Source organism: Lates calcarifer, linkage group LG24 (genome assembly GCF_001640805.2).
Source record: "Lates calcarifer isolate ASB-BC8 linkage group LG24, TLL_Latcal_v3, whole genome shotgun sequence".
Lineage (NCBI taxonomy): Eukaryota > Metazoa > Chordata > Actinopteri > Centropomidae > Lates > Lates calcarifer.
The window spans coordinates 5,413,721-5,434,512 of NC_066856.1; the positions used below are offsets into that span (position 1 = coordinate 5,413,721).

The 20,792-nt window shown below is 39.9% G+C and overlaps 1 protein-coding gene across 1 annotated transcript in view; it reads right to left on the reverse strand.

Moving 5' to 3' along the window:
* Window positions 1–20,792, reverse strand: part of tgfbr1b (transforming growth factor, beta receptor 1 b) — a 71,458-nt gene that overhangs the window by 20,720 nt on the left and 29,946 nt on the right. Inside the window, 6 exon segments of the mRNA XM_018698316.2 lie at window positions 1,130–1,286; window positions 2,347–2,374; window positions 2,376–2,515; window positions 3,302–3,532; window positions 6,393–6,662; window positions 14,094–14,339. Of these exon segments, the coding sequence (XP_018553832.1) occupies window positions 1,130–1,286; window positions 2,347–2,374; window positions 2,376–2,515; window positions 3,302–3,532; window positions 6,393–6,662; window positions 14,094–14,339 (1,072 nt within the window).

Consider the following 20,792-nt stretch of genomic DNA (forward strand, 5'->3'; position numbering starts at 1 on the left):
GTCCTCTGTGCCATAGAGCTCCATTAATATCAACTATAAACAATGAACACATAAGGTAATGGAGGAACATGTTATTACCATGCCCGTGATTTATTTTGACTCAGTCCCACATTCACCATCCTGCTGTTCCAAAAACTTGCTAGAGCCCCCAGTGGAGATTAATCTGCTGCTGAAAATAGTCCTCAACAAAGGCAATACTTCTTCCTGTTTGAGTACCATTTGATAAATAACACAGTCAAGAGCTTTTTTTAGGAAATTACAGTCAAAAAGTCACTTACTTCAACAACCCAGAATTCAAGGGGCGATATTAAAATGTTTTGCTTTGTCTGCCCAAGGATATTCAGTTAAGTATGATACATTTTCTCTGACAGACTAATCACTTAATTGACAAACTTTTTTTTTAGATCTAGTTTCACACCAGTATATGTTAGAACCTGTATGGCGGCACATCCTTCATCTCTTTGAGGTCTGCATCGGAAACTGGAACCTTCACAAAACCTGGTAAACCAACATAAATCATTTTTTTTCTAAATGTCCTTTAGCTGCAAATGATAAAAGCAGGGAAGACTCAAGACCACAAAAGTGTCAGCAGAGGATTCATTTCAAGCTCCACAATGTCCTGAGGTTCTGAACAGCCCGAGCTGTCAGTCTAAACACACAGTGCCATCTAAACACACAGTGCCATCTCTGATAGTCTGGTCACCAGCGTAGCCTGTTAACACCCTCTGGAACTGCAGGACGGCCAAAAATGACAAGATGATTGATTTGCACCTGAGATGGAATCCCGATAAACTTGAGAGCTGAAACAGAGTCGTCTCTTCAAGTCTCAATAGTTGCTGACACTCTAATGGCCTGATTTCTTTATTTACACCCCCAATTCACTGTGGTGACTTGTTTTGGAGTTCAGAGACGTGCTGTGAAACACCAAAACACTCCCTCACAGAGACAACACAACACCTGCCTACACAGCAAAGGAGAGGTGAGTTTATCCCAAAAGGATACTCATGTCATAATGAAAGATAGCAGACCCTCAAAATGGCTGCACCAGAGGATTTCAGCGACCAGAGAAAGATGGAGAGGAGAGCATCCGATGTAACGACCTGTTTGCATTCTAAGAAGGTGAGGTTACCTTTTGGTTCCCACTCTGTGGTTCGGAGCGATGTCGATGGTGTCGGTGGCTGAGTCATGGCGGACGGCTAGACCCAGGTCAGCGATGCAGCAGGTCCCGTTCTTCTTCACTAGAATGTTCTTTGACTTCAAGTCTCTGTGGGCAATAGCTGGCTTACCTGGAGACAGAGAGTCATGTATTCAGCAAAAACCCAGCACTAACTGAAACGCCATATGAATAATTGAGCATTCTGTGCATGAGCTATTTAAGAGAACACTGAATAGAAAAAAGTAATAAAAACTGGTCATGATCTTACTTTGACACTGGTACTTTGATATCATAATAAAGCTTCTTGGAACAAAGGCTGGGTATGAACCAGAATTTCCATCACCACATATTTGTAATTACTAAGCAGACGTACTTACACGTAGTAAAGACTGTAATGTGCATCTAAGAAAAATGGATTCATTTGGACTATTTCGATAACTGACAAGAATTCGCTTCAAATTTCAGTCCATCTCCAGTGGCTCCTGCTTGCCAAACCACCCAAGAAGCTTGAAATGGCTACGTGTAAATGGTGTCTGGCTGCTGGAGAAGATTTTAAGTTTATGTCCTTTGGCCACAAGCAGCAAAGGGTGAGCTCTCAGACTGTTTACTGTGACACCGAGCGCTGCCTCTGTGTGCAACAGCTCAGACTGATGACCACATTAGAGGAACTCTTATTTTCCTCCAGACACTCTCCTTTCTGTGTATTCATACATCTCGGAGGAACTTCAAAATTTCACTCAAGCTGAAGGACTTTTAACCTTAGAGAATGTGTTTTCAACTCTGTTTGCAGTTTGTTTTGTCTCCGACTTTTGGCTGAAGTTGCTAAATGCAAATTAACAGCAACTTTTGCCAGGCTTACTCTAGAAAATGAGGTTGTGTCCAATTATGCTTAAGTTTGGTTGGTCTAACCAGCCTCTGACATTTGTTCTTTATCCTCCTGAGGAAATTCTTTTATGGACTTTTTTTACTCTTCACTTTAGCTTTATGGAGGTAATAATCTATTAAATAATGTGATTAAAATATTCATTTATGAGAGTTTGTCATTTGTATTCTGCATCAAAATCTATATGAAAATCTATGAAAGAAAACTATTATTAATATGGACTGAAAATGCAAACATGGTTTTGCATTGTATCCCCTGGAAGGCATGCAGTGTGTGTACCTGAGACAAATATGAGCGTGTGTCTCACCTTGCGTGCCCACTATCTCCATGTGGAGGATGAGCGAGGCCGCTGGCTGTGGACAGGGACAATTTGATCATGCCCTCCACAGTGACGGTGTAGCGGTTAAGGTAGTCGAAGAGGGAGCCGTGCTCATGGTAGTCCGACACCAGCCACAGCTGAGTCCACGTCCCATTATCTACACACAGACAGGAAAGATGAGCAAGGAGATAAGGAGTTAAAGACAGTTGGCTTTGTTGTTCTGCTTTTCCACAAAGAACCTGTCTCCATACAAATGGTTTCATTGCACAGTTACTCCTCCTCCTACTGTTTATCTTTGTCTTGATGAAAGAAATATATTTTGAAATTTTCCTATCAAGGTTGCCATCACGCTTTGGGAAATATAAGAAATAAATAGAATTATTATCTGTTTGCTCCCGAGCTGTCTCACTCACATACACATACACACACCACAAAGCCACGGCATTCCTGTGGGTGTGTGCACACGCTTTTGGAGCTGTTAAACTGCGTGGTAATGTCTGCTCAGTCTTCACATTGAACTGTTACTCCCCCATACTGTCTACCAACCTGTCTATTCACGGTGAATGCTTGTCTGTGCTACCTTCACCTTTAGCAGAGCTGCTTTTCTGCTCTGACAGCTCAAGGTTCACTTGTAATTAAATCAGCCCACACTGTCATTTGCAGATGATAAGCCCGGAATTATGAAGGTTTAATTTGCATGGTTTGGAACTGATAGGCTTTAATCAATCTTGAGTCTTTGATGGCACCTTATTTAGCCTAACAATTGTGCAATCTGTTTTGATCATCCTTTCATTCATTTCTTTGTGGTAAATCATTTAAAATTTTTCTGGTTGGCTCTGGTCCGATTCTATCTCCCCTCAGTGTATGCTAACCCTTTCCCCACAGTGAGATGCGCAGTCTTATCTTATTCCAGCCTCTCAAGGCTCTTCTGGAAGTTTCTCACCTTTGTTATCAGCAGCAATGAAGCCCAGAATGTTCTCGTGTCTTAGCATCACGGTCTGGTAGATCTCAGCCTCGCGGAACCAGGAGCGCTCTTCGCGGGAGGAAAAGATCTTCACGGCCACCTCCTCGCCACGCCACTTGCCCCGCCACACTTCGCCAAAACGCCCTTTTCCGATGCTCTCCTGGAGGATGATGGTCCTTGCGATGGTCCTCTGAACCAGCAGTGGCAGGCCTGGAAATACAGGAAAGACAATAATAAAGATATTTTCAAAGCTGAGGCCAGCACAGTGATAAGGAACACAAAAGTCTAAAAGAAGGAATAAGGAGGAAGTAGTCTGTGGAAAATTTCACAATTACTTGTAATCAAACATAGTTAAATTAATGGCTAATATATTGTGGAGGAGGCAGGTAAAAACCTCAAGCCTCAGTTAATCAACCTGAAAATACTAAATCAGCATGACTCACATTACAAGAATATGTTTTGAATATTTCAAAGATAAAATCTCAGAATATCAGGAGATATCAAAATATTTTGAAAAAAAATCTAGATTTGAGAATAAACTAATAGAAAGCAGAGGTCTGAGCTGTGAATCAGGAAATCTCATTATCACCGACTTCACCAGCCCTGAAAAATAGACAAATAAATTGGCTCGAATTATATTAACTGCAGTGAGATCATGTGTCTCACTATAAGTGATAATTAATAACACAATGACACAGGAGAGAGAAAGATAACTATGTGCCAGCTGCCCCGTCTCCACTCCTCTGAGAAATCTTCATATGGATTTTTTGAGGTTTTTTATTTGTACTTGTCAGTACTCTCTGGTGGACAAACTATGTCATGGTGAAATGTTTTTTAAATAACCTCAAACCTAATTTTTGTACTGACACTTGTTTTATTACTTATCCACGACAAAAATCTAATAAGCTAATAATGGCCCATACACCGGTCTGGCTGATTTATTAGTTTAGCTCCATTAGGGAGAATGTAAAACTGTGTCACTGTACATATAATTTAGGACTCAAAAAACTGGACGTTGCCCATTACTATTGTATGTATTATAACCTTTTCCCTTACAATATTTGAACAGATGATATTTCCCAGTTCGTGGAGATAAACATAAGGTTCATCTTCTGCTCATTACCTCACATAATGTATTCTAATAAAACAGTAGAAACACAGTTTGCCAACCTCAGTGTCAAACCAAAGCCTTTTTATAAGTTTGTAAAAGTGCTGGATTTGCTGGAATAGAGTTTGCTCCTCCTGTCCCCCTCTGAACAAATTTGGCCAGACATATTTCCAGTGTTAACAACATGAAATTCTGCAACAACTATAGGAGGATTACATGTAGGAAAGTTTTTTTTCAGCTGACTAGGTTGGCAAACTGCTGATGAGGAAACAGAGAATGGAAGTGGAATGAAAATCCTCCTCCAATTTCAACAGGCAAAAAACAAAGACACACACACACATTGTACCAGTCACACACACACACAGTTGCATATTGTGCAATATGGTGTAAATAGCTAGAAAGACTGAATCCAAGTCCCTCCTTGGCAGTGTGTTGGAGGTGCCAGTCTCCACAGAGAGGTGCTAATTTATGGCTAGCATAAAGAAGAGCTTTTGCCAGTACAGTGTGTGAGTGTGTACGCAGCCTGAATCTGGGCCAGCCAGTCATTATAACACACTTTTACTTTAAGATGTGTGCAGCTGCAGGGTCTTATTGCTGTACTCGAGTGCGCACGTGCACACATACACACACACACACACACACGCCTACAGACACACAAGGAGAGAACAATAAGTGCACTCCCAAGACCTTAAAATATAGACACATATTCACAGAAACAGGATCACAAACTAACAACTGCATCCAACTGGTGGAGGTATCCTCTCCATAAACCCAGAGTTATGACTATAGTAAAAATATTATATATATAATATACTTTTTTAAGAGTCACATATGGAAAGTTTTAGCTTTTGTTAAAAAAGTACAAGTAACTACAAGAAAGTAAAGATAAAATGATAAAAACGGATACTTTAAATTTAACACACACATGTACACAAATACACGATGTGAAGACCATAGGACAATGGGGCGAAATTAAAAATGTGGTCAATCTGAATAGATCAGAACAGAAAGAGATATCACAGTGACTACAAACAGCTTGGACAGCCAAGAGCAGTTGCAGTCAAAAAGCAGAAACATGTTATGCTGACACTTCACTGTTCACACTCTCTGTCTGACTCAACAATCAAGTTTTTTTTTGCTGTGATGACAATGCACCACCTTATCAGATCCGATTGAGAGTCTGCCTGGACACACTGGCACACAGACCTGAAACTGGAGGCATATACAAAGCAGCAGAGACTCTAGGAGGTGAATGCACCTGGACAAGCAACAGTCCAGCACATAACTGCCCCAAACACCAAAACCTGTACTTTTTGCACTTCAGTTTTTGCATAGATACATAATATATTAGTGAGCTTTGGAGGCGCTGTAGCAGTGGACTTTGTTAACTCTGGAAAAGAATAGGCTAACTGTTTCCCCCTGTTTCCAGTCATTATACTAAGCTAAGCTAACAGGCTTCTAGCAATAGCTTTGTATTTATTGCAGGGAACACAGGAAGAAGGCAATTACACACATTTCCCAAAATGTTTACAGTTCATCAATTAGACACATTCACTGAAAAGTGGCATCCTAGCAACAAACCATGATGTTACAGTACTAACTGCTTTTTCCATTGTTAATGTATGCATCCCACACTCTGTTGCTTTGGCACTACTATGAAAATGGGAAAGCATGATATAAGCTCTATGGCTGCACTATAACATGATTAAAGATTTATGTTTATAATTTATTTGAAAAGATTTTCTGCAGCTCATATAAGTCTTGGTCTTTCTCAGCTTCTGATCTCCTAAAATCTTTGAATTTAAAGGGAATGTTTCTGCTCACTGCTAACTGAAGCCCTTGTTGCATTAAAAGCTGCAGATATCACAGGTGTGGGTATATTGTTAGATCCAGTCTAACACACACACAAACACCCCAGTTTTCCCAGACTGTGCAGGAACATCAGGACCCCAGAGTGCCCACCTGATCCAGAGCCCGAGGTGGTCATGTCGTAGATGAGGTCCTTCAGTGTTGTTCCAACAGTGATGAAGGGATGGTCCATGGAGGGGTCCTCTTCATTGGGCACCCGGTGGTGGTGGTGATGGTGGGCCCCGGCGCCCCCGGCCCCCAATCCCCTGTGGCTGTGGCAGACATAAAATGCCACAACAAGCAGCAGGCAGAGCACACACACAGGGCCGGCGATCACCGCTGCAAGGGCCACAGGACCCAGAGGAGGCGGCTTTACTGTGGGGACTGCAGGACAGAAAGAAGACAGACACACAGCTTAGATTAGAATATAAAACAGCTCAAAAGTTCATATATGACCTGTGAGTGTAGTAGCTTACATCTGTGAGCTAAAGGTCATCAACATGTGAAAGATCAAGAGGAGCTGCACACTGTTGGAAAGGTTAACGTCGAGCATACTGATGGCTGACAAGTGGCAGCCCCTAAAGTGCTAGCCATGAGCCAGGAAGCTAACAGGCCAAGTGGTGCGGGGGCACATTCCATCTGCTAGGCTGATAGGAGATTTGGCCCATATCTAACACACACTCATACATCAGTCTTTCTATAGTTGTGAGGATACTCATGGGCATAATACCTTCCCTAGCCCCCTTATCCTAACCTCTACTATCACAGCCAAATGCCTAACCCCAGCCCTTTGAAGTTGTGAGGAGTCTGTCCACCCAGTCAAAGAAAGACATGAACACATATATATTCATCTATATTAAAGTGAATGTATTCCCTTAACATTTCTGGGTATACAGTGCTTCCCACTGGATTTTTCTCAGCAGTGATGCTACTGGGTATGCACCTCCAATGCCCCACTTGAAGGGCTGAAGAATGCTGAAGAATTAAGATGCCCTAAAACATAAAATTACTATCTTTTTTATTGAACATAAATAGAAATAGATAATAAATAAATAAACTTAATGGGCCAATTTCAAATACATCTGAAAATTCAAATATAATTTGGCTAATAATACAAGTGTGCAGGACAAAGTTGCACTAGTCTAAGTTTGTTCTCTGTGCGTCGTTTGCGCAGACAAAATAAAAGGAAATTTAACATAACACTTTCAGGCTCAAGTGATGACTCACTCATTTGCACATGGTGTGAGCATGTCTGCACAAGCAAAACAAACATTTGTGTTTAGATAAATCTCAAGTTATGAGCATAACACATGCAACGAAACCACTTTGGAGTCATTTGGGTGTTGCTGACGTAATAGGCTGAAATGAACTAAAATACATTCATATCCTGATCACATGGGGTGCAAACTTCAAGGATGTTTACTTCAAGCAATTTTTACACAAGGTTCGGTGGTACCACCATCGGCACTTTGTTGTACATCGTTGTATTCTCTGTTTAATTAGACTCCAAGTATTGCAGAAGTGTACAGAAATGCAGGTTTACTTAGTGACCATTTAACTTGGCTAATAACTGTCACTTTGGACATTCAGAAACATTTACTTTGTTTAAGTCAATTCTGGTATTCTGGCAGTGTTTCTACTTTACCTAATAAGTTAGTTAAACTTTGAGACTTTCAGTCAGGAGAATGAGGTAGGTCTACCTTGTCGCTGTATGCTGCTTTTCCCAACTGAACTGGCCAGCAGCTGCACACAACGCTTGCCAACAGTCTATGCTGGACCACTAAATGGTGACTGTGCTTGTGTGTGCGCATATTTGTTTGTGGGTGAGTCAGCTGTGTGAAGTGCAAGCTGTGGCAATTACGTTTACACCAGGGGAAACACTGCTAAATCAGGCCATTGTGAGCATTGCTGCAAGACCAATTAGAACCACTGCATTGTTAAAGGACTTTTACATGAATTTTGCAACCAGTGTGGTAATCATATCCACTGCAGCCCCCACTTTTTCTGAACTGTACTGTCAGTTAATAATTTAAGGGTCTTAAACTCACCTAAACTGCTTCATCGGGACTGTGTGGGTATTGGTTGATTAGATTTGAGGCCTGACAGCATCAGCAAACACCCCCTCAAGTGTCTTCATACTTAATTATCATTCACATGTTTCTAAATCCTGACTGGTGCATTAAAATACAAGACATCATGCTTTTCCCAACTGAGCCTCGCCCAGTTTAAACCAGTGTTTAGAGCACAGAAGAAAGTAGTATAGTCGTAGTAGAAAGTAGTAATAGTAAGAGATTTACAGTAATGCTGTTGTGTGTGGCCTCAAGCTGTGCTACTGATTTTGTACTTTTTCAACACCTACAGATACCCTGTCCATATTTCTTTATTTAACCTTAAGGGGAAGAAAAGTACAACACTGTGCTCTTCTTCCTGCTCTTTTCAATTAAATTTACTTTATTAATGCTAGCAGCCTCTTGTATTAGCAGCTTTGCCAATGTTATATTCTCCCAGCACAGGTGCAATCAACAGGAGCCTCTTCACACGCTCTTGTTAACTCGTTTGAATGATTTGGTCTCTCAAAACTCGAGTGTATGGCAGAACAAGGGAATAACAGGACAGACAGTTTCAAGGTTTTTGCCACAGTGCCGTTGTTGGCAGAACTTTTTCTGATAAACCGCAAACATCGGTGATGGTGAGAAAAATGCCAGTGGAATGAACTTGTGCAAAATAAAAGCAGGAGGTAAAGCAAAAATGGTGCGTGAAGGTCAGACAGTCCTAATCAGAGTGAGAGATGAGGTAGATACAGAAAAGACTTCATGTCTTCTCTTTTACTGAGAGAATGGGAAAAGAAGCAAGACTGAGAAAAGGGGTAGAACAGAAAAGGAGTTCAACCAATAATAGGAATTAAAGGCCAAGGTTAATAGGTTTTTGGATTAGATGTGTTAATAACTGCTATTCACTGTTTAGCATCCTGCCCATGTTTTTATTCAGTTTATTCAGTCTTTGACTCGTCAAAGGTTAAAAAAGCCACACAATTAATTGATTTTTGTTTTGTAAATTTGTAAAATAAGGGATGGTCTGTGGTGGACATAGCTGTAAAATTAATACAAAACTCAACAAACATTTTGTAAAATCCCAAATTGTGTTGGTTCTTGTACATTTTGTTCTGTCCAAAAACGTGTGAGGGAGAAATGAAGGCATGGATGGAATAGCAACATCATGACCCTGCACCTATGCATTCTTCTCTCCATTCAAATGAAGAGCAGGCTGATAGAGAAAAAGAAAATCCGATGGGAAGAAAAGAGAACAAGGAAAAGTCTGATTCGTTAATGGTCTACAGTATACCCTCATACTGAAATGTGTAACAGGGCAGGGGTGGATTGCCACTTTTAAGCTTCACTGCACTGCACAACATATTTGTAATGAAATAATGAAAGCATGGTGTTTGTTTAGATGAAGACAAAGAGTGAGATTCATTACCAGAATTTTGTGGTATCAATACATGGCGTCGAGTGACCTTAAGTAATTTCCAAAGCAGAGGTCTAACCAGAATGACTAAACACCTGTATGTGTCTGTAGAGTCTATAAATTGCTTTTATAAACTAAACAACTGAACGTGTTTATCTCAGTAATCATAGCAATAAAGCATGTATTTTTGCTGTTGTATTGTTTGTGCTATCCACATTGTATGAAGTTGCTTAGGCATGATAAATGACTTGTTGGCAGGAATTCATCAAATTCATATCTGTTTGTGGGAAGGTATGAAACTTGATGTCACCATAGCAACTGTAGGTATGCTTCTCACTCCACTACCTGTTCACTCACTGAAACTAAGCTAACCATATGTTAACTAAAGCTGCATTTATACAGGGGTCAGTGTTACAGGGAGGAGTCAGGAGGAATAGTTACTGTGCTCCTCTGTTCACTATGCAAATAAACATCTGCTTAGAAATAATATGAAAAGATGCTTCAGAACTTCCCCAAGAATCATCATATTTTTAGTTCTCTTCAGTATCTAAGTTGTCAAGTCATAGATGAAAATGACTTCCTCCATTTTCACAGAAAAGTCAAATTTCAAACTGCTCTGAGGGAAAAAGAAAACAGAAGGACAAGCAACTCTTTGCAGGGAAAAAATACAAGGATGCCACACCAGCCGAGATTTATATTACAGGAGGACCAGACAGTTCGCAGAAAAACTGCAGGTAATTGCAGCTGTAATTATTACTGATAGGAGAGAAAAGTTACAAGCATACGCAATGCACCCAAGATGGGAATAAAATCACTGACCCCACCACCTCCCCTAGAGAAATAAATCCAGTCCAAATGGGACTTTAGACTGGAAGCACACTTTACAAATGGATGACAGATTTAACATTGCCTTTGTTCTTCCTTTGATATATGATAAATAAATGTAATGTTAATATAACAATAGTACACTGCATGAAGACTCAGCTATTTTTCGTCTTTTATATTGGGTTTTTATTTAAAATCAAACCTAGAAATTTATCAGTGCTAACTGAAAATTGTGAAAATAAGATTATTAAAATGAAGTCATTTTTATTTAAAAGCTGTTGTCCATTCAACTGTAGCAATACTGACAGACCTTTAATATTTCAGAGGCATCGCTGAGGGTGTAAACCATCGTCTGAGGAAACTTCCTGAAGCAGCTGTAGTCAGTAACCAGCTCTGTTGACTGGCAGCAGTACTTGAGGGATTAGTTCTTCTGCTAAAGGGATCACTACACATGACATAAGCTGTATTCACATGCCTTATGTAACCTTGGTGACATCTTCAGTAGAGACTGTTTTGAAGGCTGTCTCAGAAAAAAGAAAGAATAAATAGAGACTTATTTCTCTGTGCCTATTACTCAGCAAAGTGCACCATAAGTGATGCAACACAGAGATGCTGTACGTATTATTTCTCCGTGGTATAAATTATCATGGGCTGGAGAAAACAGGTTTCAATCTCTCTGTTGTAGCTGCAAATGTGTGTGATGTAAAATGACAAACAACCTAAAGCTGTTTACAGAGAATGCCTGGATGTGCGTTTAGGATGTAAGATGTAAGTAAATCTCTGTTAAACTACACTTGTCCCAGTTTAAAATGCAACTACAGTGTAAGAAAAACAAAGACCTCTCATCTCTATTCATTTCCAACAGATGTCTGCTTCGTCCTTTGACGTTTAATTCAAATGAGGCATTGACCCAAATGGCAGTAGGCAGCCTTCTTTTCTTATGTGTTCCCTGCCTTGTTGGACTCCTACGTTACAGCAAGTGACTTTGTTCAGATTTAAGTAAAAACAAACAGACGACAAAAACTGCAGTTATTTTCTGTGAGTGAGAGGAAATGGATTGGTACACCTGCAGTGGTGGTGGGAATACAGCCTTATTTTAAGAACACATAACTTTCTTCGCTAGACCAGCAAATAGACAGACTCAGCAGTGAAACAGAGTGGGCGCAGTCACACCTCTTCATTAAAGCTTCTGTGTGTGTGTGTGTGTGTGTGTGTGTGTGTGTAAACAAACCCCAAATGAAAATCCTGTCCTGATCCTGTTTAAAATGGAAAGGTTTTTAAAGTGGCTTGAGGAAAATGACACTTATTTTCATTAGCTGACAAAAAAACAAAAAAGTGGATGTTTATGGTAAACAAATGAGTCACTTGAGGCTGAATAAATCAGCCACGGGAGTCAGACACTCTGCATACCTCACAAATAAACAGAAAGCATACTCCTTCCCAGTGCTACCCATTTTGCCATTAACTATGGGATTAATTTTTCCATTAAAAAAGCAAAGAAATGTGGGACTCCAAACCATCCAACAAAAACGGTAACCCAAAATCATTATACTTCCAAAATATGCATGAGTAATACTACAATGAGAAATGCATAGAAACATGATTTGCATCTAAAATCAAAGCTCCAGCATGACTGTGCTGCCTGGCTTTTGGCTTGCGATTCTTACTTTTTCTTGGCAACGTTCAGTTTTTCTTTGAGCTTCTTAGCTTGATCTTTATCATAAAAAGACACATAATCTAGGGGCATGGATTCTGTGTGGTATGGCTCTGCTGCTACTCTTCTGTTCCAATTAAAGCTATGTGGTTTCAGACTGTTTTGGCAAAGATCTTCAAACACAGCGAAACAGCTAATCAGAAGTAAAAAAAGAGCAAAGTCTTTTCTTGCTCTGCTTTATTTCCGCAAAAAAAAAAAAAAAAAAAAAAAAGCACAAAGAAAAAGTGAGGAGCTGCCATGGAGTTTCAATTTAGTACTTTCTTTACTGGCTCTGGTGGATGGGTCAGTAGTTTATTGTAGCAGGGTCAGTGCCAAACGTGTGACGCACACATTTCATACAACTAATACAACAAATACTGATTACAAAGCTGGACGCAGACAACCAATGACTGACAACAGTTTAAACAATCCTTTAAACTGGCTAATCTCTGCAAACTGACAGCTACATATTGCCAATAATGAACTGCAACAAATTACCTGGGCTTTGAATGTACATATCTTGGTAATTGCATGTACTGTTAAGGCCAAAGGCTTTAAGAATGCTGTCTTGGTTTTTCTTGACAAATACACTTAAAAACCATTTGAACAGGAGTCAGTGTAAACGTAATCCAACAAAGCGTCCATGTAACAAATATGACCTCAGACATTTGGATCACAAAGATCCTGACTAGTCTGCAGTTTGTACGGCTGGACTGTGTTACACTGATAAGTATTTAAATCACTATTCTTACATAATATTATTGGTCTGTAGAGTATGTTCTATACACTACCACTACTACTGTGTCACACCATCACCTCTCCCTAGCCCTGAGGCTCTGATGGACGCAGCATATTCAGTGCAGCAGAGTAACAATCACATATGGAGCATACAGATTGGTTTGGGATTTTACTGATTTAAGAACTTTTGCTTTTTTCTTTGACTCTACATTGAAATCAGCATCAAAAATTCAGTGGAACTGCTGTGAATTCAACCTGAATACTGAAGCCATCCTCCAGCACTGTCTGGCATCTTTAAATTGCATTAGCAGTATAAAAAGCATGCAGACAGCAGGATCAAAATATTCCAGTGGCGCCACACATCTCACTATTAATTTACGACAGAGAAATATGTGCTGACTGTAAAGATACCGGCAGAGGCAGACAACATGGGGTGAGTAACACTAGTTTCTGCAGCTGGCCCCTAACTCATCATGGTTGAAGGCAATACTGAATACCATAAAGTCTGCAAGAAGTGTTCTTAAAACATTGTTAAAAATACCTAATTAAGATGGGTGACACTGATCCATGAACTTAAGTAAATAATACCAAGATGGCATCCTTTTACTGATTTTTTTTTTATTATTTAGGACCAATTTTATTCATAAACAACTAAGAATATCAAATGAAGTCTGTGCTGAAGCCACATTTAAACACAGCTGAAGTGAAGTGAAAGCAGTTGGCACTGAATAAATTAGTTTTCAGATCAGATTTTGAATTATCAACTATGGTGCAGTGATAATTTTCTGTTGTGTGGAGATAATGACCATACAAACAAAGTTAAATATCAGAAGCATAACATAATATCAGTGGTGCAATAATGTGCAAAGACAAACCTCCTAATGGTTGGTGCTCCTTCATCACTGCTGAGTCATCAGCTGGAATGAACACCTGAGGCTGTTTGTTCTCAGCGCACATGTTAGCACTCCTTGTTCGTTCTTTCTCCTGATGCACTTGTTAATCATGTTGATGTTCAATCCAAGCCTTTTGAGAAGCTACAGACAATGTAGGGCTCCCAAGTATATTAACGTAAGTGCATGTGTGCGTGTTTTTACCAGGGTCCAGATCAGGGTCTTTGTTGCAGTAGTCCGTGGTACAGCACACTGGGTAAATACCCGTGTCATGTTTGACAGACGGGGCGCAGATGAAGGGCCGGTCTCGCGGGATCAGTTCGTTTTCGTGTACGCACTGGCGCTGCTCGGTGGTCAGCCGGCTGCCCGACTTGCGAACGGCGACGAAACAGACGCCATCTGTCGTGCAGCTGGAGTTGGCGCTGCAGCGGTCACAGTAACACTGGAGGGCTGGAGGGAGAAGGGAGGAGAAGGAGAAAGGGATAAAGTTACAATTGAGGCTTGATTTGCTTTTAATGCCAATGTCACAGCAGATATGTACATAATCCAACAAAAGGTCATGTAAGTTTAAAACATTTATCTCCACAACTTTTGCCTCATTTTAGAGACAAAGAAATCTGACATTCAAGGCTCAAGGAAAAACTTTCATTTGTTTAAATATGCCAGAGTCATCTTTGTTTTAAGAGCTGCACCTAAGTCAATGGTTATTCAACTGAGATCTCCCAACATGTACCAGCTTTCACCACAGCCAATACTGGCAACAATTGGTACACAGTTCTCTAATGATATTTTTATTGTAGAATTTTGAGGCTAGAGAAGAGTAACACAGTAATTTTTAATTTATGATACAAATCTGAAATAATTTTTTGTCCTCTTTTGTGACATGTGCTTTAATCTTTTCAATTTACTATTAAGCATCTTGTGGGGAGATTCATTTCCCTATGTCTGAGCCAGGAAATTGTTCAGCCTGAGTGCTGCTTTTTTTTTTCCATTCTCAGTCTATCCACTGTGTTGTCTGAATTACATTTGTTCATTACTAACTTAGTGTGCACTTTTTTATTTTACTTTTTATGTGTTGGGAAAACTTTTAAAACATGTTTTTTTCTCACTGCACTGAGGCTTGTATCTCACTGAACTCCAACACTCAAACCCAAGTCTGACAGCCAGTCAGAGGTTTTCTTAACCCCACTATACGCTGTCTCCCTTGTACATGTCTTAGTCTGTGTATTAGTGGGTGTGTGTTGTGTGGGTATTTGGGAAAGAACTCTCATGGAGGGAAAGTGAGACGTTACATCACTCCAGTCACTTTACGCACACACACTCAGTGAGTCATTTTCCTCTAAACGTGTGCTCTGTTGCTGGCACTTTATGCATGACAGAGAGACAGAGACAGACAAACACACCAACAAACACAGACACGCGCACACACACACACACAGCTGGAGAACAGCTGGAGAGCATATGGCTGACAAAAAGGCCAAGAATCTGATGAGTGTTTTGGTTTACAGCCCTGCAAACTCCACATATGGAGTTACTTGCTGGAATACATACTGGAATTGAAAGTCAGGCACTTTCGAGAGAATGTGTCATAAAAGTCACAGCTTAATATCGATTTACTTGTCAGTAACAACAGAAAGCAAAAGTTCTACTACTACTTTCTAGGCTAGACTCTACAACATGATGTATTTTAAAGGGGTTTTTAAAAGTACATTCAGCCAGGTGCTACACTGTGTGCTATCAGTAAAATACTTTTACTGCAGAAAACAAACAAATATGTTTGTTTAAACAAATTCAGTGACAGGATCTGATATGTGCAGACCAAACCAGCGATGAACGTATCCTACAAAAAAAGTGTCTTCAGTATATTTTGCCCACCACAGTTTAATGTATAAGTATCCTCATCTTTACAGGCAACAAGTTGACAAAGAAGCTTACATTTGCCTCACAGTTGTAGTTTCTTTCATGTAATTTATTTCAGTGTTAACTGAAAAATAGAAATGTGATTTTTTGGGGGAGCTAAACAACAAGACTATGGCTACATTAAGCTACATCATACATGTGCAATATAATGCCAGCTTCCATTCAACACACATTATAGACGTTTTCAAATCAAATAAAGAAAAAGGCCTGTCATTTTTCACTTTGCTTCATAACAGTATGATGGGAAAAAGTTTGTCAAGGGAGGAAATTAGAGTTCATAATTGAATCTAATAAATGTTGTATTGTGCGTCAGGCCTCAGGCTAGCCAGTTAAAGTCCTCTTTTATCTTGTGTATTGCCAATTAAAGTTATCCATTAGTTGCAACATCCCAGAGTCCTTGTGATGCTGCTAACAGTCAGCTGGGAAAAAACCCAGATACATGATACTTTGATGTGCCTTTGGGGTACTGCTGATTTCGAATATTTCAGGGAGTTAAATGTAAAATTTCAAATGCTTCACCTCAACTAAACTCGTGTTCTGTTATCACGGATGTTCCTCTTTTCTTCTAAAAAGATGCTGGAGCTACAGTTCAGGGCATCTTTAATCACCTCTAAACGCTAGGAAATAGCAGGCCAGACAATAACAGAGTCAGGAATGTGCTTAATGTAAAGAAGTCTGCGTAGCAATCCCTTAGGCTTCACAGCATTAGCAGTGGTGTTACGGAGTGCTATGAATAAACCAGGTCACTCTCTCTCAGTGTCCTTGCCCCCAGCACAGGGCAGACTGAGAGCTCATAGTCTGGTATCATTATGCAGCTCAGAAACACATCATGCACGGCTGGCCAGCTTAAAGCAACACAACACGCCTCCTAAGACAAGATTTTTGAATAATTAACAGGGTAGTCACAGAGTCTGTGGTGTAAAGGTGTCTGACATTGACAGACACAGAGGGGAATTAACAGATTGAAATGCCCTGTGATGCAACATCTTCACAGTGGTACTGTAGGGATTTAAATCAGCAAAGTAAATGGCAGTCTGAGAATGTTGCAACATTATCAGAGTTTCAGTATAACAGCAGGTTTTCCTGCTGGTGGAATTCATGGAATTGTCGGACAGGTGAGGTACTCACTAAAGGGAGGAGAGTAAAATACAACAGCAAACAACGACAATGGTGCGTGTGCACACTGCATGTTTTTGGTTTCTTAGGAAGAGGGAAAAAGAAGGCAGATCAAGCTGTGGAAGACATGAGACGACTAAATAAAAGCCAGATGACACTTGTCTCCTCTGACTCAGCCTCAGATAAGTCAAGTATGCCCCGTCTGTCCCCCATTCACACACTGACACACACGCAAACACACACAGAGCACTGTTTTGGCAAGGTATGTCTCAGATGTCTAGACAATGAAACAGCTGGAAATGTTCCATGTGTTGAATTATGTATTAAAGGGCACTAGCCAACTGGAGATGTGGCCCGCTAGTACTTACTGACATATCTGCTTAAACTACACACATATACTGAAGTACTTTTAGAAGGCCGTACACATGTAGGTTTTCATTAAACGTTCAGGTGTTAGGGCTGTATTTGTTTTGATGGAGCCCCTAACATTAAAACAAGACTAACAGTGTACAGCTGCTCTGTGAGGCTTAGGGCTGGGGTTCAATGGCATAATATAGAATCCGCTTGACATATCAAATCTATTTATGAAGCCTGAATCCTTCAGAATCCATCCAATCTCATTAAGTTCAGCTTTCATCATATTCAAATTACTAAATTTATAAATGACAACAAGTAAAATGTTCACTTTAAATCTGTGATCAGCTGTTGTTGAACAAGAAGCCACTAGTAACTAAATCAATCCTTAACATTAATTAAGCTAGCCTTCTAAAATTGAAATTGCGACTCTCCTGTCTTTAACGTTCTGCGATCAGCTGGTCATTTCTTTAGAGAGGAGTCTCCACTTCACTAAAGTTTGTTAGTGAGTGAAGAGACACATCACTCTGTAACATGTAACAGAGCACTGTCAGCAGCATTAACCAATCGATTCAGTGGTCAGTTTCAGTGGAGCTGTTAAAAGAATTAACATTAATTAGCTACAGCTGATATAATCTACTGCCGGTGACTGCATGATTTTAACACCGGTTTTTGCGAATAAAAAATAATAAGGAGAGAAAGGAATGATAAAAGCTTCATTAGCATCATTTGATCTTAACAAATTCAAGTATTTCCCGAACACAAACCGTATCCAAAATGGAGTCAGATCCCAACCCTGGAGAGGCTATACGTAGGCACAGCTGTGCTTTGAGTTGAATGATAACATCATCATGCTGACATGCACTGACAATGTTAACATGCTGATGCTAAGCAACTGTCATGTTGCCTGTTTTATACAGCTGAGGCTGTACATTGCTATCCTTAGGTCCATGCTAGCATGGATAAAAATAAATACTGCTATGTAATAAAATAGTCATAATTTGGAGAAAAGAGTACAGCTGCTATTTCATTCAGCAAATGCTACATATTTAATAAGTATAGCTAAGGCAGCTGGCAGCGAGAACTTGCAGCAAGAAGACAAATGCATCCAGACCTGTGTGGCTTACCACTAAGGATGAGCTGTTTCATGGGAGAAACTCCACTAAATGAGTTAGTGCTAAAGGTACTCTCATTCTGAATCACTGTATATGAATAAGCAAGAGACACGATTAAGAAGACAAGACAATTTCAGTGCACAGTGTGACACAGCATGTGGTCATTATCTCTTCCTCTTGAGCACTAAGACTTGAGAAGACCTGCGTGAGCCTCAGTGAACCACAACCAACAAAAGTCTTTAAAATATGCACAGGTCGGGACAGCACTTTGTGGTGATGAGTGTTGAATATTGGACCTGAATGTGGTTCTTCATGCAGATCATGAATCAGTCAGTGTGTAGAGGAGGAGAAAAAGCTAACCAGACTGACAGGTCTCTAGATGCAGACAGCGGTTGTCGGTTTTTGCGTCTGCAACAGATGAGTCAGCAACAGATGTAGAGGAAAGCAAAACAAAAACAAACACACCCATTACTTCTGTTATTAAATAGGGCGACGGTGTCCGCGCCAGTTACTTCTGCTTCCTCTTTTCTTATGTTTTTCTTCCATCATAAAGTTAGCTGAGGCACAGCTGACCTGGCCTGAGCAGCAGAGTTTGAGAAAGATTTTATTAAAAAAGCAGTCACCTGCAGAGTTTCAAATTTGAATGCCCAGCCGTAGTCTCCAGACAAACAACTGAATGCTTTTATGAAACAACGGAACAATCATTCAAATAACACGCCCTCAACCCCGTCCCCTGAGGGTGCAGTCTCCTACTTCTTATTAAGACTCCTCTCTTTCTCTCAGTGGCAAAGCAAGTGTTTCTCTTTGTGAATAGCCAATTAGAGCACTTCATCTGCAGATAACCCTGTACAACACCAGAGAGAACACTAAAGAAAAAAAACAAACCCCCTTTTAGAAATAATAACAACAAGGAAACTGAAAAAAATACCTGAAGTCCATGGAACAAATGGTTTACTGATGATCAATGCTCAGGGGGAAAAAAAACACATAAATTAAACACACAATAGATCTAGATGTATAATTCAGTAATAATGTTCTTGATGAATATGTATTTTAAAAATTTAGCTGAGAAGTTCTGTGTTCAGCAGAGGTAAACATCCCATGGGTGTAGTTCATTTTATTTCATTTTCTCACTGGTGCCTGCAGCAACATGTTGCATATAGTGGCTCCTGGATATGAGGATGGTTTCAGTTATTTGTCTCTGAGCTGTCGATCTCTGATTGGAATTTTTTTGTGTTGCTCACATCACTGAGGAATGGCAAGCACAGACACAAAATCAAAACATGGCACTGGGAGCAGTTTTCATGAGGTCCATTTCTTTGGAAGAAATTTGTTCTAAAAAGCTGTGGATTAGTCAGAGTAACACAGGAACTTTGTTTCTGGAAAGAGACGCAGCTGCTATATTATTACAGCACTATTCTAAATGCTAAGCACAAACAAGGACTGGTAATCTTTTTAAACAAAAATTCAAAATATTGCTTGGGCAACAATTGAACACAATTTTCTGTCAATAAACTAATGATTTTAAAAAAGATTAATTGCAGGCACCTTTGATAATTAATTAAGACATGTATCAATCAAAAATGCCAAGAATGAAGATTTGCTTTTTTGCTCTGTTTTATATCATGGTAAATAGATTATCTTTTTTTTTGGACTGTTGGTCAGACATAAAAAGACATCTGAAAATGTCATGATGGGCTCAAGGAAATTGTAATGGACATTTTCCACGAGCTTCTGACATTTCAATAACTAATAATAAAAGTAACTGTTACTGGCAGCGCTACTCAGGTATTTTAGAATGTTATTTAAGATTAGAGAATGTGTGTTACATTTAAATAAATCTGAACAAACTTATCACGCTGCAGATATTATCCCTTTGTTATTAGCTAACATAATAAAATCTGATGGTGTATTAACATATATGTTTAGATAAGTAACAGTGTGTGAAATGACCTAGTATTTTGAGAAAAACGTGCCTGTACATGGTAGGACATCAGTATTGAGGACACTGCACTTCTAATTAAATCTGCAAATCCTGAAATATTTGACACTTGTTTAAGAAGTGTGGCTCTCTTGTAATAAGGACAGTTATAGTGTTAAAAAAAGAACTGGGACTGACATCCACACACAGTGCGACTGATATGATAGAGGAAGTATGAGAGGGAAGACAAACACAAGGCCAGGCTCTTACAATGTGGTCAGACAGAATGTGGTCGACTAATCTGAGACGCTGCTCAGAATGACGCCAGGCAAACAGCCAGACTAAACACACACACACACACACACAACATGGACCAATAGCCTGCCTCGCTGCTCCCAAGGCTGCTCTGGCCTATTTTAATATGAAGTGTGTGTGTGTGTGTGTGTGTGTGTGTGTGTGTGTGTTCTGGGAGGTGGA